Source organism: Schistocerca piceifrons, chromosome 8 (assembly GCF_021461385.2).
Source record: "Schistocerca piceifrons isolate TAMUIC-IGC-003096 chromosome 8, iqSchPice1.1, whole genome shotgun sequence".
NCBI lineage: Eukaryota > Metazoa > Arthropoda > Insecta > Orthoptera > Acrididae > Schistocerca > Schistocerca piceifrons.
In genome coordinates, this window is record NC_060145.1 from 120,161,540 (window position 1) to 120,176,465 (window position 14,926).

At 41.1% G+C, this 14,926-nt stretch overlaps 1 protein-coding gene across 2 annotated transcripts in view; it reads left to right on the forward strand.

Moving 5' to 3' along the window:
* The window catches only part of LOC124711152 (UDP-glycosyltransferase UGT5-like), a 274,796-nt gene that overhangs the window by 128,238 nt on the left and 131,632 nt on the right, over positions 1 to 14,926 (forward strand). Inside the window, exon 6 of one of the 2 annotated variants that reach the window (XM_047241051.1) lies at positions 6,435 to 6,848. The exons of the other annotated variant lie outside the window; for it this stretch is intronic. Within the exon in view, the coding sequence (XP_047097007.1) occupies positions 6,435 to 6,744 (310 nt within the window). The 3' untranslated portion in view covers positions 6,745 to 6,848. Of the gene's footprint in view, positions 1 to 6,434; positions 6,849 to 14,926 lie in introns of those variants that run through there. 2 annotated transcript variants of the gene reach the window in all.

A 14,926-nucleotide genomic window follows, 5' to 3' on the forward strand; every position in this document is an offset into this window, starting at 1 on the left:
TTTTAACAAAGGCGTTGGATACAGACCGTCCAGTGGCTTTACGTAACGGAGTGAAAGAAACAAATTTTGAAGTAAGTTCAACAGCGACTAGAACGTACGAAAATCCATTAGATGTTCTGACAAGCGGTCCCAAGAGATCAACAGCAGCAAATTCTTTTAATTTAGAAGGAATAATACGAAACAACGGAGCACGATGTGAGACAGTAGATGGTTTCGCCTTTTGACAAAGTTTACAAATAGACAAGACTCTTCGAATTCTTTTTTCGATATTGTTAAAATAACAAGTCGTTCGAAGAATATGATAACATTTTCGTGGACCAAAATGTGCGTAGCTGAAATGAATGTACCAAATGAGCTTATTAACAAAATCGTCTGGAATGCAAAGTACCCATAGCTTGTCATCAACAGTGCAGCGTTTGAAGAGTATGTTGTTTCTAACCAGGTAATAATGCCGAATCTGTGTGTGTGTCTTTCCATGCCATTTGCTCTTGATGTCTTTCCAAATCGGATCTTTATCTTGTTCATGAGCAATGTCCTTTAAAGATGTGGTGATGAAGTTTTCAAACGCGACTTTCTGAATGTAAAGAATACTGAAATTTTTCTCGAGGTTGCCTTCTGTGTTACTTTTCTCAAGCCCAGCCGGTGCGCGTGACAATGCGTCCGCGACAATGTTCTCCTTGCCGGGAATGTAGACTACTGTGAAGCGGAATTCTTGCAGAAACAATGTCCAACGTTTTAACCTGTCATTATTTAATTTTGAAGACATAAGAAATTGTAATGCACGATGACCACTGTATACTTTTACGTGCTTACCAGAAAGAAAGAAACGGAATTTTATAATTCCCAAACGATAGCTAAAGCTCCTAATTCAGTAACGGAATAATTTTTTTCAGATTTTGTTAGCACTCGGCTAGCAAAAGCAATGGTTTTCTGAACAGTAGTGTCATTTTCTATGGCTTCTTGAAATAAATGGGCACTAAGACCGACTTTAGAAGAATCCGTGCTAAGGCAGAAATCTTGTGACAGATCTGGATGGGCTAGTAATGGCGCATTAAGTAACGCTTCTTTCAAAGAATTGAATTCCAACTGTGCTTGTTCGTCCCAGTTCCAAATAGTATTTTTTCCAGTGAGAGAACAAAGTTTTGGTGTAACAAGAATTTGCATATTCAGAAAACGACGGTAAAAATTTACGAGACCTAGAAAACTGCGGACTTGTTTTTTTGTGGATGGAACTGGAATGGGTCTGATTGTTTCTAACTTTTCAGGATCCGGCTGAATGCCTTCAGAAGAAATAATATGTCCCAAAAACCTCACCTTTGACCTACCGAATTCAGACTTTTCCAAGTTAACTGTAATTCCAGATTCTGCAAAAATACGTAACAAACTGTTGAGAATGCGATTATGTTGTTCCCATGAAGCTTCCGCTATTAGAATATCGTCCACATATAAGGTGCTGTGACGTTTTAAGAACTCAGGTAATATGGAATTTAGCCCGCGAATGAATGCTGCCGAAGAAATGTTCAAACCAAAAGGAAGTTTCCGAAACTGATAACAAACGCCGAAACAAAGGAAAGCTGTGTATTTTCTACATTCTGGATGAAGTTCGATCTGATAAAAGCTGGATCTGAGATCAATAGAAGACAACACTTATACGCCATTAAAATTTTGAGGATGTTCTTCCAACGTTTGCGGCCTGTCTGTTTCAGGAATGATGATAGTATTGATTTACCTCGAATCTAAGACAAGCCTGATCGATCCATTTTTCTTCTCGACAACATGTAATGGATTGCTGCATGAGCTTACTGCAGGCTCAATAATGCCCTCATTAAGCATAGATTGTATTTCTGTTCTAACACGGTCCCTATAATGTGCTGGAATTACGTATGGTCTAACACAAAATTTAGTATGCTCACGAACACGAAATTGGTATTGAAATCCCTTGATTGTTCCTGTTTTGTGAGTAAAAACTGTGGAATGTGCTTGTAAAATCTCAAAAAGGTCCTGCCTATCAGTGTCATTACAATTCTCAGTTGTTTGAATTTTATTTTGAATTAACTCATTAGTATCAAATATGTCGTCGATATCATCCCTGTCAGTACTTGCAGAGTGATTGTTAGTGTCTAGTTCCGTAGAAAACTCCGAACTGTTGTCTAACAGAAGGTAAAGCCGATTAATTTCCTCGTCATGGTTTGAGAGCCAATCTTCAAATTTCAAAGCTATTGACTTACCTTCTTTCTCTAAACTTATTTCAGCATCGTGAAAGTTTAAGATTGCTTTGTATTCATTCAAAAAGTCTACTCCCAATATAATTTCCGTCGACAATAATGGAACAATAAGAAAGCTCATAGAGACACTGTGGCTTTGACAAAAGAATTCTAAGTTGGTTTGTTGGCGTACATCTACACTTTTTCCAAAGATTGCACCTTGTAATTTAATCTTACGTAACGGAAGTGTGGGGCAATCGTTCCGGAAGTGTGGGGCAATCGTTCGATCTGTTACATTTGCTAAAGGCTGTTTCACTAATTACTGAAATGGGACTGCCAGAGTCAAGTACTGCCGTAAATTTTACGTCATTTACTGTAATGTGAATCACAGGATATGCAATGTTGTTATGTTTTACGTCGTGTTCCTGGAGTAAGATGTACCTAATGTCTTCCATTTTTACGTAATTACTAGCTACGGCAGCTGCGTCGTCAGTTTCGTACGTACGTTTCGTGGCTGCCAACGGTATGAGTCATTGCCTATTGTCTCTTTGTTGGCGCGCGTCGTTATTGGGATTTGGAGACCTAACTTCTACAAATTCACCTCCTCGAGAGGCCCTGCTCTGTTTGAATCCCGCCAGTTCTGATGCAATTCAGGTCTGTCGTTACGATCATATCGTCTGTCGTCATGTCGGTAGTTCCTGTAGTTTATTTCTTGTCGGTTAAGTGGTGGAGAATTTCTCCCTGAATTATCACTGCACGGTGGACCGTTGCATCTGAAGTTCTTCTGCCTCCCGTGATAATAATAGTTCTGGTTTCCATATTGTCTGTTTCTATGATAGTCTCTGTCATAGTCATTACCGCGGAGAGGTGATCTTTCCCTGTAATTATTACTACTCTGCCAACGGTTGTCATACGGGTGGTGTCTGTTTTGGTCACGATATGTGTTGTGAGAATAGCCTTGTCGTGTCCAGTTATTATTTCTTTCATCGTGGAATTGTGACAGATGTGACCTGTAATTGTTGTTTTCCTGTTTTCGCGTTCCGCGATTGTCAGTGTCAATTTCCAGTTCTTGTAACAGTCCCTGAAAAGCTTCAATGTTCGTCTTTGCAACGTCCTGCTAAAATAATATGTCGTAAATGTTCAGGCAATTTGAGTAAGCAAATGCGGATGAGTTCTGAGGGGCTGTATGGGTTTGAAAGATACTGATTCTTATGCAACATGTCTTCAAAATATTTGACAAGACTGGAAAATTCAGATTGTTCAAAGTGTTTCATCATCATGATGCTATGTTTTACTCGGTCTTGTGTAGCTTGAGACCAATATGCTGAGAGGAAGGCATGGTAAAATTCTCCTTGAATGACCGATTGCATTCTTACAGCTGGTTCATTCTCTAAATAGCCACACATAAATTCTAATCTGTGTTCTAACGACCAGTTGGGAGGAAAACAATGAGAGAATTGATGGAGCCATGCTTGTGGATGAATGTCGTTGGCAGAATTCTTAAACGTTTTGAATTTACGTGTAGTAATGAACAGCTTATAGTCAAAATCATCATGTCGACGAGTCGCATATCGGTCATTGTTAGGTCGTGTCGGCTGTTCCATCTCAAAATTCGGTGCACATTGCCAATTTCTTTCATAACTTCCGAAATGCCCTGTGTTATTATTTTGCGGCTTTTCCGTATTTCTAAGTCCCTCTTCCCGTGTTGGAGCATGAGTGTCCTCTGAAATTTGTAATTTTTGTATTACTTGTGCCAACTGATCTTGTACATCCCGGATTTCTCTTTTGTACTGTATATTGATTTGATTTTGATTGAATTTCCTAATTTGTTCACACTCTTCTGTGTCATTAAAGACTACCGGTTTTGTGTCATTCAGATTATCATCTACCTTCGTAGATAAATTAGTGAACTGATCCAAAAGTTTGGCTACTTTCTCCGATAGTGTACTTATTTCCTCAGTGTGTTTTTCTGAACCAAGTTTCAGAGTGTCCATTTGTGTTGAAATCTTATCTACTGTGTCCTTTAAGTTTTCTTGAGTTTTTGCAAGTTGCGTAACCGAATCGGTAGATGCAACTGAGTCAATTTTAGCTTGCAAGGTCTCATGATTTTCATGAACAATAATTTGGAGTTCTTTTATGGCTGCTTCGTGATTCTGTAATGCATTTTCATGGCGCGAAAAAATAGGTTGGAAATGCTCACAAATTTGTGTTTTTACGTCATTACAGACTTTTTGACATTTCGATTCGATGTTATGTAACTCAGTAGTTAAATCTTCACGTGTTTGTTCAAGCGTGGTGTCTAACTTTTGAAGATTTTGTTCCATTGTGTCTAACTTTTTAAGATTTTGTTCCACTGTGTCTAACTTTTTTAAGATTTTGTTCCATTGTGTCTAACTTTTGAAGCTTTTGTCCCATTTGTTGCATTAATTGTAATAACAATGCACTGGTGTCAGAAACATGTTCCTCAGTGCTTTTCGGCAGTGAATTTGCACCAGCAACATTCACATTTTGACAAGCGGAAAATGTGTCTTGACTCATTTGAGAAAACGGTGAGAACCCAAAACCTGAGTCTACAGTATTTGCAATATTGTGTTCTGTCATTCCCGATTCCTGAGGCGAGCTGTTGCCGACCGATCGATCGATAATGCTTCCCTGTTCACTACCTGTTTCACTGTCTACACCATTATTTGACGCCCGCTCCATTTCCCTATGCACAGTTACCAAATTACTACTTTGAATATTAGTTAATTCATTACATGGTGGCGCTAACACACTGCTTTCGTCTTCACTGTCATTTCTCAGTTTACTTTGGAGCCTAGTATTACGTTTTTCGCACGCCATTATTGTCACAATATTTCACATGACAACACAGAAAAACACAATTTGAAGAGCAAAAATAAGAGAACACATTAACATAGCACTGAAAATAATATCTAGTTAATTGCAGCTGCGAAATACTTGGTGCAAATCTACATACATGCCACACCAGTTTTACTATACAACAATGAAAGACTGCAACTACAAAGGAAATTCTCTCTACAATTACACGCTAGCAATAAACAATAGCTACACTAATTACACAAACTACAAGAAAAAATCAGAAGATTCCAGTGAGGTATCCTCGGCTAAGGGTCGACATATGAAACGCCCCCTTTGAACAATTATACACGACTGTCCATAAACTGACACACAATATTTTTTAGCGCAACGCAATCTGACTTTCAATAATCCCTACAAAAGAATGGCCCTGTCTAATATTAACCTATACGTTTCACATATCACTTACCTCACAAAAATCTTCGTTACTCGAACTACTGCAATACAGCGAGCGCCACTACTGCCAGCTATATAAAAGATTCAAACTACGGAAGGCACTAACTACTGATAGGCATAGTCAGGAAATGAAAGATTTTAATAGAGAACAAAAATGTATTTACCTCAAAATCATCAAAAGTCATAATATATATAGGAGTTCATAACATCCATTTTTACAAATATCAAAACTCCGCCATTTCTCTCTCCACATCCACCATTGCTGGCGGCTCACCTCCAACTGCGCAACGCTACGCGCTGTTCACATCCAGCTGCCGCTGCCCAACACTACAATGGCAGACAACAATGCAAACTAGCCACAGACTGCACACAGCACAGCCAGTAATGCGTTACCAATATAAAAACCTGAACAGCCTACTTACAACATATGCTGAAACTCGCAAACTCACTCATCGGAACTTATAGATCAAGTAAATACATACAGAAAGGATCTGATAGTTTGGTGGTAAACTACATGTCTGGAAACCGAGACTTGCAGGATCGAACCTCAGTAGGACCACGGATTATTCAGACTTCGGTTCAAACCAGCCTTTATCTCTCAACGATGTGAGGAGCTGCCAGATACATCACATGGTTTGGATGCCACATTAAATTGTAGGTTGCCTATCTCCAGTGGATAACTGGGGTAGATTAGGTACACACAAGCTGCCAAAATGGCAGACCTTTGACCCATAAGAAATTATTATTATTATTATTATTACAATTATTATGTAAACAAATGGTTCGAAGGCAGTTCCTTGAGGGACAGCCAAAATTATGTCTGCGCTTTTATTAATACTGTCACCCAGACAAGTTGGACTTTTCGTGTCAATGAAAAGAAACTTTGGAGAGATGTTTTATGTGAACTGGTAACATCAAGTAAATGTCGCCAAATATGGATAATCAATTTGTCCATAGATACAAGAAGAGAGCCCAGGAGCTGTCACGGCTGTTCCATGACAGGCCCCGCACGCCCCTGGAGGAGGTGGTGTACTGGACGGAGTACGTGGTGCGCCACAAGGGAGCGCCACACATGCGGTCAGCATCGCTGGACCTGGCGTGGTACCAGCTGTGCCTACTAGATGTCGTCGGTGCTGTGGCAGCCGCCGCTGCACTGGCGCTCTGGATTCTGGTGGTCGTGCTCAGAACTCTGTTCAGGCTGCTCGGCGTCAGTGGGCCAAAAACAACTGCGAAGGGTTCCACGACCAAATCAAAGAAACTTGCGTAACACCGAAAATAAAGTTTTAACTTGAACAAATACAGTATTGTTGTAGTTACGAAGAATTATTTTGTACTTACTGTACAGTAAATGTTTAGTATTTATTTTACTGACTTTCATTCTATTATTTATTTTTGCAGTATGCTTCTTCCCAGGATTTCAAAACCATTCTCTGAGTCATCTACAGCTCCTCACATTAGTCCACTTTCATCAGAGTGTTTGAAAATCTATTTGTAGCTCTAAAAAATTTGATGCTTCTTAACTTTCTATGTTATATGTCTGTCTTATGTAAAATCTGCAAAGTCTCCTTAAAAATGTTCCAGTTTCAATGCTGTTTTATAAAAGTCTAATTTAGACTATTTTGTACGGTTAATACATCCAACTGAAGATAAGCTAATCTATTATTCTTACAAATGTTTAATATGTGGACCTTTAGTTGTGTAGCACACATTCAACTAAAATCCAATTCTTCTCACTCTATGGTTAACAAGTCCCAAGTGATAGAAGCTTCTTCAGTTCTGTGTTTCAAACTGGGTAAATCATTAGGTGGTGGCGAAACATAGACACGATCTTCTACAAATCCCCAAGCGAAAAAGTCGCATGGCATGATGTCAGGTGAACGTGGATATCAGCAGAAAAGGGCAATATCATATTCACCATCACGACCAATCCAACGATCAGAGATTTCAACATTCAATCACTTTTGTATAATGAAATGCAAATGGAGAGGGGACTCCAGCTTGTAGCCAAAATAAAATTATCAGGTACATCTTGTAATTGGGGAAAGTGCAAATCTTGCAACATATCCACATAAGGGACCCCTGTCGCTGCTGCAGCAGTGAAAAAAAAAAAGAAAAGAAATAGAAAATAGTTCACACAGTTGGTGTTGAGGCAGCCCACAGAAATGTCTTATTCTGGGGACTCTCTTTGGTTGTGTACTGGTTTCTGAGGATGTTCTGACCCCCAGATATGAACATTATGGATATTTACCATCCACTTAGATGAATAGTTGTCTCATACTAAATACCACATGATCAAGAAAGTCTTCTGAACTCGCAGGTTTTCCCGGTGTGATTGATTAATAGTGAGATTTCTGATGTTCAGGCGAGTTGTTGTTTCTATTTTCTGAACAATATTTCAAACACCAACTCAGCCATCTTCTTCATGACCTGCGAGTTGCTCGTCGAAGTATTGTGCAGAAAATGGAAACAATAACTAGGCTGAACATTAGAAATCTCACTATTGAGGAAGTCATTTAGCCACTGCAATAGTTCACTTGCAAAGTTACAACATATGCCACAGTTATCTGGCAACCTATAACTAATAAGGATGCATAAGTAAACGTTTTATAAAAACCTTACACACCGTCGTCTTGGGCAACTGGGTGGGCTGGCAGCATCATATCCGCTGCTCTTCAGCCAAAAGTAAGGAAGTATACAAAGAAGACATTTAAAATAACAGGAAGGAGATAATATGGTGTACATAGATATAAAAAAGGGGGAACAATACGGAAGAGAACAGACAAAAGGGGGGGTGACTGTAAAATGGAGATAAAAACCGTAAAAAAGTAGCGCACGCAAAAAGAAACCACACACTGGATCATAAAAGTATCGACAGATGGCGTAGCACATAACAATCACAGCTCTTGACGCATGGGAGAACAGCACCAAAAACACTGATGTAGCACACTGAGGACGATGAGCAAACAGAGGATCTGCCAGGGGCATGGTGATGAGCGAGACAGGTGGCGGTGTGCCAAAGAGGACCAGGAAGGGAAGGACTTGGGAGGACACAGTGAAGGAGGGGGTGCAGGGACCCAGGGGGGAAAGGAGGAAAATCCGCTCTGGGAGAAAGAGGGGAGAGGAAAAAGGGGGCCCTGAGGGCAGGTTACAGTTGGAAGGAATGGTACATGTCATGGCGAAGTTCAACATCCAGGAGGGGAAGGTACTGGAAATTGACCAGATGAAGGAGGGTGTGGAAGTGGAGAGAGATACAGCAATACAGGCACAGCAATGGGCAGGGGGTGGAGAGGAGGGAGGAGACTGTAGACATTGTAAAGGATGCAGAGATGTGGAGGAAAAGTAAGAGGTAGGGGAAGGGGATGAGGCCACACAAGAGTCATGTGGGGGAAGGAAGGTGGATACAGAAGGCAAGGCAGAGCACGTGGAATTTGAGGATTTGGTGGGATTTGTAAAAGTGGGAGGGGGGGGGGGGAGTCAGAGATCCAGGCAACGCTGGCATAACAGAGGATGGGATGGAGGAGGAATTTGTAGGTGTGGAGGATGGTTGAAGGATGCAATCCTGATGTCTGAGCAGGCAGCTTCAATAGGCAAAGGTGGGAATGGGTGTTCTGCTGGATTGTCAGGAGGTGAGGGGTCCAGGTGAGATGATGGTCGAGGGTGAGACCAAGGTCTCTAAGGGGGGGGGGGGGGTGAGCTGGATGGGACGACCATAAATTGTGAGGTAGAAATTGGGGGACAGAAGGAGTTGGTGGTGCGGCTTATGATGATTACCTGGGTTTTGGAGGGGTTGAGACGAAGTGTTGAACTGGTCAAGGTTTTTGGAGGGTGGGTTGGGATCATTGAAGGGTAGAATAGAGAGCCAGTAAGGTAAGACTTACTTTCCGAATGGGCATCTTATCAACTTGAAGTGACGATGCTCTCATACGGTTACCTTCTTCTTCAGACGCTTTTGGACGTCCCTTGCTTTCGCTTTTCACACATCACTGATCGTTTCGAAATTACTATACAATCAGCCGGTGTTTTTGTCACAATGGGGATCATAAAATTTAAACTAAACGCAGTTTGAACTGAAACTACAATTACGCACTTAGCGAACTGGTGAACATAGAACGCTATATGCTTAAGAGTCGCCATTTTGCGTATGTGGCACTGCAAGCGGGAAAACAACAAAGCTTTACTCGCGCATGCGCTCATCTAAAATTGTTTGAGTTAGCTTTGATTTGATCTTGAACGACTACTGTACAACGCTTGCATTTGACACTACTAAAATTTGTAACTGCAGCACTATTTTCCGGCCATTCCACTTTGTGTCTACACATTTCATCTGGTCGAGCGCTTTTGTCTTCGAAACGAAAACAAGTAACGACCCTGCTATTCACTTACAGAGGGAAATAGCTTGAAATTCACGCCCATGCACAATTTTTAAAATATATTTCTATTAGTATGGAACAAACTTCTGGTTCATCTGCAACTCTCAATATAATATCAGAATCCTGATAGAAGAAACTTATGTTGTTTTAGTGGTAAGAAACGAAAGAATCATTCAGCTTCGTACCAGAGCTTGAGGAATTGAAATGTAGGTACGAAACTCACAGGAATGACCAAGTTGACGTAGTAATTAGAGACACTGCTGATAAAGTGTCATAACCAGTTGTATACTACATGGTGGATAGGTAGTTCCTCCCTCAAGATTTTTTAGAATATATTTATTACACAGAATTTTATCTACAAAAACATACACCTACGTTTGAACGAATCATTTGGGCAGTTATCTTCTCACTTTTTCAGTATTTTCATCGCGTCCCTGTCTATGAAGATATTTTTCATTTCGTCTGCCGAAACTCTTTGTGAGGACTGCCATCTCTTCAGAGGTGGCTGAGTTCCATTTCTTCTGAACACGTGCAATAAGCGGATCTTGTTGCGTGGACGAGGTCCTTTGAAGATTGCATTCTGGAATCTGTAGGGTTTCGGTGTGGACTGTTACCAAGCCAGCCATCCAAAACAACAGGGAATGTTCACTTCAGAAGTACCGTTGCGTGTTCGGCCGTAAGAGCTGTTGCCCCATTTTGCATAAGAACAACATTGTCTCGATTTGGGAAAAGATCTTTCTGGGGTGCCCGGTCACAGACAGGAACAATACCTTTCCAATAATAATCGCTACTGACGATTCTTTGTGTGTCAACCACACGCAGTTCAGTTTTTCCACAGTCGAAGATGCCGCAAACCGCCAGCGGCCATTATCTTTCAATCCTCGCTCTTATGTGTAGAATGGGGAAATTTTCTCTGGTTCATTTGTACAGATTTGTGCATTTTGTTTGTCGGGATTTGGGTAAAGCTCTACAGGAGACTTGTCTGTAAAAGAAGTGTGCACACTTTTCCTCTTTCCTTCAGGGTTGTAGATGTAGACGGTGGTGGTAAGTTCTTAGGGTACCAAACTGCTGAGGTCATAGGTCCCTAGGCTTTTTTTTTGGGGGGGGGGGGGAGGTCATCAGTCTTCTGAGTGGTTTGATGCAACCCGCCACGAATTCCACTCCTGTGCTAACCTCTTCATCTCAGAGTAGCACTTGCAACCTACGTCCTCTATTATTTGCGTTCTACAGCTCCCTCTTGTACCATGGAAGTCATTCCCTCATGTCTTAACAGATATTCTATCATCCTGTCCCCTTTATCAATGTTTTCCATATGTTCCTTTCCTCTCCGATTCTGCACAGAACCTCCTCATTCCTTACCTTATCAGTCCACCTAATTTTCAACATTCGTCTGTAGCACCACATCTCAAATGCTTCGGAACGGTTTTCCCACAGTCCATGTTTCTCTACCACACAATGATGTACTCCAGACGTACATTCTCAGAAATTTCTTCCTCAAATTAAGGCCGATATGTGATATTAGTAGACTTCTCTTGGCCAGGAATGACCTTTTTGCCATTGCTAGTTTGCTTTTGATTTCCTCCTTGCCCAGTCCGCCACTCGTTATTTTCAAAAATGGTCCAAATGGCTCTGAGCACTATGAGACTTAACACCTGAGGTCATCAGTCCCATAGAACTTAGAACTACTTAAACCTAACTAACCTAAGGACATCACACACATCCATGCCCGAGGCAGGATTCGAACCTGCGGTCGCGTGTTTCCAGACTTTAGCGCCTAGAACCGCTCGGACACCGCGGCCGGCACTCGCTATTTTACTACCTAGGCGGCAGAACTCGTTAACTTCATTTACTTCGTGACCATCGATTCTGATATTAAGTTTCTCGCTGTTCTCATTTCATTATCTTCGTCTTGCTTCGTTTTACTCTAAATCCATACTCTGTACTCATTAGAATGTTCATTCCATTCAGCAGGTCATGTAGTTCTTCTTCACTTTCACTCAGGATAGCAATGTCATCACCCAATAGTATCACTGATGTCCTTTCACCTTGAATTTTAATTCCACTTCTGAACCTTTCTTTTATTTCCATCGTTGCTTCCTCGATGTGCATATTGAACAGTAGGGGCGAAAGGCTACAATCTTGCCTTACACCCTTTTTAATACGAGCACTTCGTTCTTGGTCGTACACTCTTATTATTCCCTCTTGGTTGTTGTACATATTGTATATGACCCGTCTCTCCCTATAGCTTACCCGTGGCTTACACTGTATTTAATCTAGCTTAAGCTAAATTACGCTAAGGACAACACACACACACCCTTGGCCGAGGGAGGACTTGAACCTCCGACGGGGGGAGCTGCGCGAACGGTAGCAAGACGCCTTAGAACGCGCGGCTACCCCCCGCGGCCCTTCAGGGTTGGCGTCACAGAAACCTGACATTATTCTTTCAAAAACCTCCTGATAATCAACAGTATTTTTCTCTGATTCAATGGGTTTTGTTGGGTAGACATACGCATTTTTTCCCCGAGACTGTGTACGAATAAAGTCTTTCACAGTTGTCCTATTGACGGTCTTCTGCCTTTTGTTGGTAATCATCCGGTTAATTCAGCCATTTGACAACTGCACGAGTTCCGAGACATTACGTCTGATTTTGTTCTTAGCGTACAGTGTTAGTTTTGCTCGTCTTCCAAATCTGCTTCTGTCGCTAATATTACTATTACCTATGTTAACTCATAGTCCTACAGTTTTAGGATCGACACCCAATGTTTGAGCAGTTTCGGTGTTAGACATTCTACTGGTATGGAGGCCTTGGATCTGGTAACGAGCATGTTCACGTTTCGGTCTCATCGTTTAATGACACACATGAAACTTTCTAAAAACACAAATAACCCAAAAGCAGTATATAAAGATAAAAATTACGTTACATTAAGTAAGCACTGTGTAAATTTATTAAATTGAAGAAAATTTAAATTCCACAAAACTGTCCTTTTTATCTCCCTCATTAAAATTTAATGGTAATGTTAATTATTTTTCTGTTCCTTCATTATGTGAAAAGATAAGAAAATATGCAACAAAAATAATGCTTGACAAATTTTCATTAACTCACAAAGTGCAGGTGTGTTAAATTTATGAAAATTATCTGCTTCAAAGAAGTACACCGCCATAACAACACTTGAAAGAATCCGACAAATAACTGTGCGAATGAAACGAGGTCTGTTCAAAGAATTCCGGAACTTCGTCCACAAAATTTTTCTACACTTACCTTGTACTTACTGTGCACAGTCTATTTCGAAATACTCTCCTCCATAATTGTTACACCGCCCCAAACGCCATTTCCACTTCCGGACGCAGTCTTGATAAACCTTTTGCAGGATCGCTCGAAGCGCTGTCCGTGAATTTTCTTTTATCTCGTCTATCGTTGCAAATCTTCGTCCATTCAACGGAGTCTTCAAGTCTGGAAGAAAAAAAAATCCGCAGGGGCCAGGTCTGTAGGGCACGGATGATGAGGCAGCACAGTGATTTCGTTTTTTGTGCAGCAGTCACGCACCAACAGGAATGAATGTGCGGGTGCGTTATCGTGATGGAAGCCGCTCCACATTTCAGGCCGCTTCCTTCTCACATTTTGTCGCAGACGTCGCAGCACGTCCCTGTAGTACCGTCGATTAACAGTTTGTCCATGTGGCACGAATTCATGATGAACTCATCCTTCAGTCAAAGAAAACTATCAGCATGGCTTTGACATTTGACCTAACCTGAGGAGCTTTTATGGGTTTTGGAGAACCTTTCCTGACACATTGTGACGATTGAACCTTGGTCGTAACATCTTAACCGTCATCTTTAACTTCCGTCCGACCATTTCCAAACCATGGGAACCGCTCTAACACCAATTACGGCTTAAGCACTCATCACCGTAGAATTCCTGCATCATTTGGTCTGCCTCTGTAAAGGTTTCCTTGAGTTTCACACAAAATTTAATGCAGACATGTTGCTCCTCTAACTCTGTCATCTCAAAAAACTGTGCGAGCTAACTTTCTACACAGTACAGTACTTAACAATAACTAATTGACATACAAGAAAAACTTCCGGTAGTTACACATAAAACACAGGTGTGTCCAGGGACGCCAACCGCATTTCGCTCCAGCGTTCCATTGGCGCAAAATTACGAATGTTCCGGAATTTTTTGAACAGTCCTCGTACTTCATCAAGTAATACAGACGAGCATGAAATTCTTACAGCCAGTATCATCTGTTGGAGTAAAGTGTTCTGTTCCCACAGAGCATCGAAGTTTTGTGGCTGTTAATAAAAAAAGAGAGAAACTTCCCGTCCACCCAGTATTACCTCACAGGTGAGAAGCATGTCAGACGCACAATCCAGGCAGTTATTATCAAAAAAATTTCTTAAGCCAACAGTTCAGCTAAAAGTTTTTGCACTGTGACAGAATATACTGCATAAAGCTTATGTTTTCTGCTCGTTCCTCTTCTCAACAACGATACAAAAACAAAACATAAAAAGACGCGCAAAGCAAACGCACCAAGCACACTTTAGAAATAAGGGCTCTTCTTTCGCCTTTGGACTACACGGATTTAGAATATAAACAGCACGCAAATATAGTAGAATTTTCCTAGGAGATACACAGGAGAACATCCGTGAAGTTTGGAAGGTAGAATAGCGGTGCTGGAGGAAGTATAGCGCTTCGAGCGGGTACTGGGATAACTGAGCCGATTGAACATTTATTTTTTCACATAAGATAAATGCTACAGATTCGAGTCTTAGTTCAGCATACAATTTTAATCTGCCAGTAAGTTACAAATCGCCGAATATTCTGCTGCAGAGTTAAAATTAATTTTGGGTTATCATATTTTCTTACATAAATTTTACATGCAACAAACGAATTGTTTGTGTACTGTACGCAACTCGGAGCAATCTATGCGAGACGTGAGGTAGAAGCAGGGACACATTCCTTCCCTCGCTCTCTTGCGTCCCGTAGTCCTTTGCGTTAGGGTATTGTCCGTGTGAAAAGTATTGCCTTTCTAGTAGACTTCATTTCCAGGCTTTCCTTGCTGCCTTCATTTTCTAGTCTCC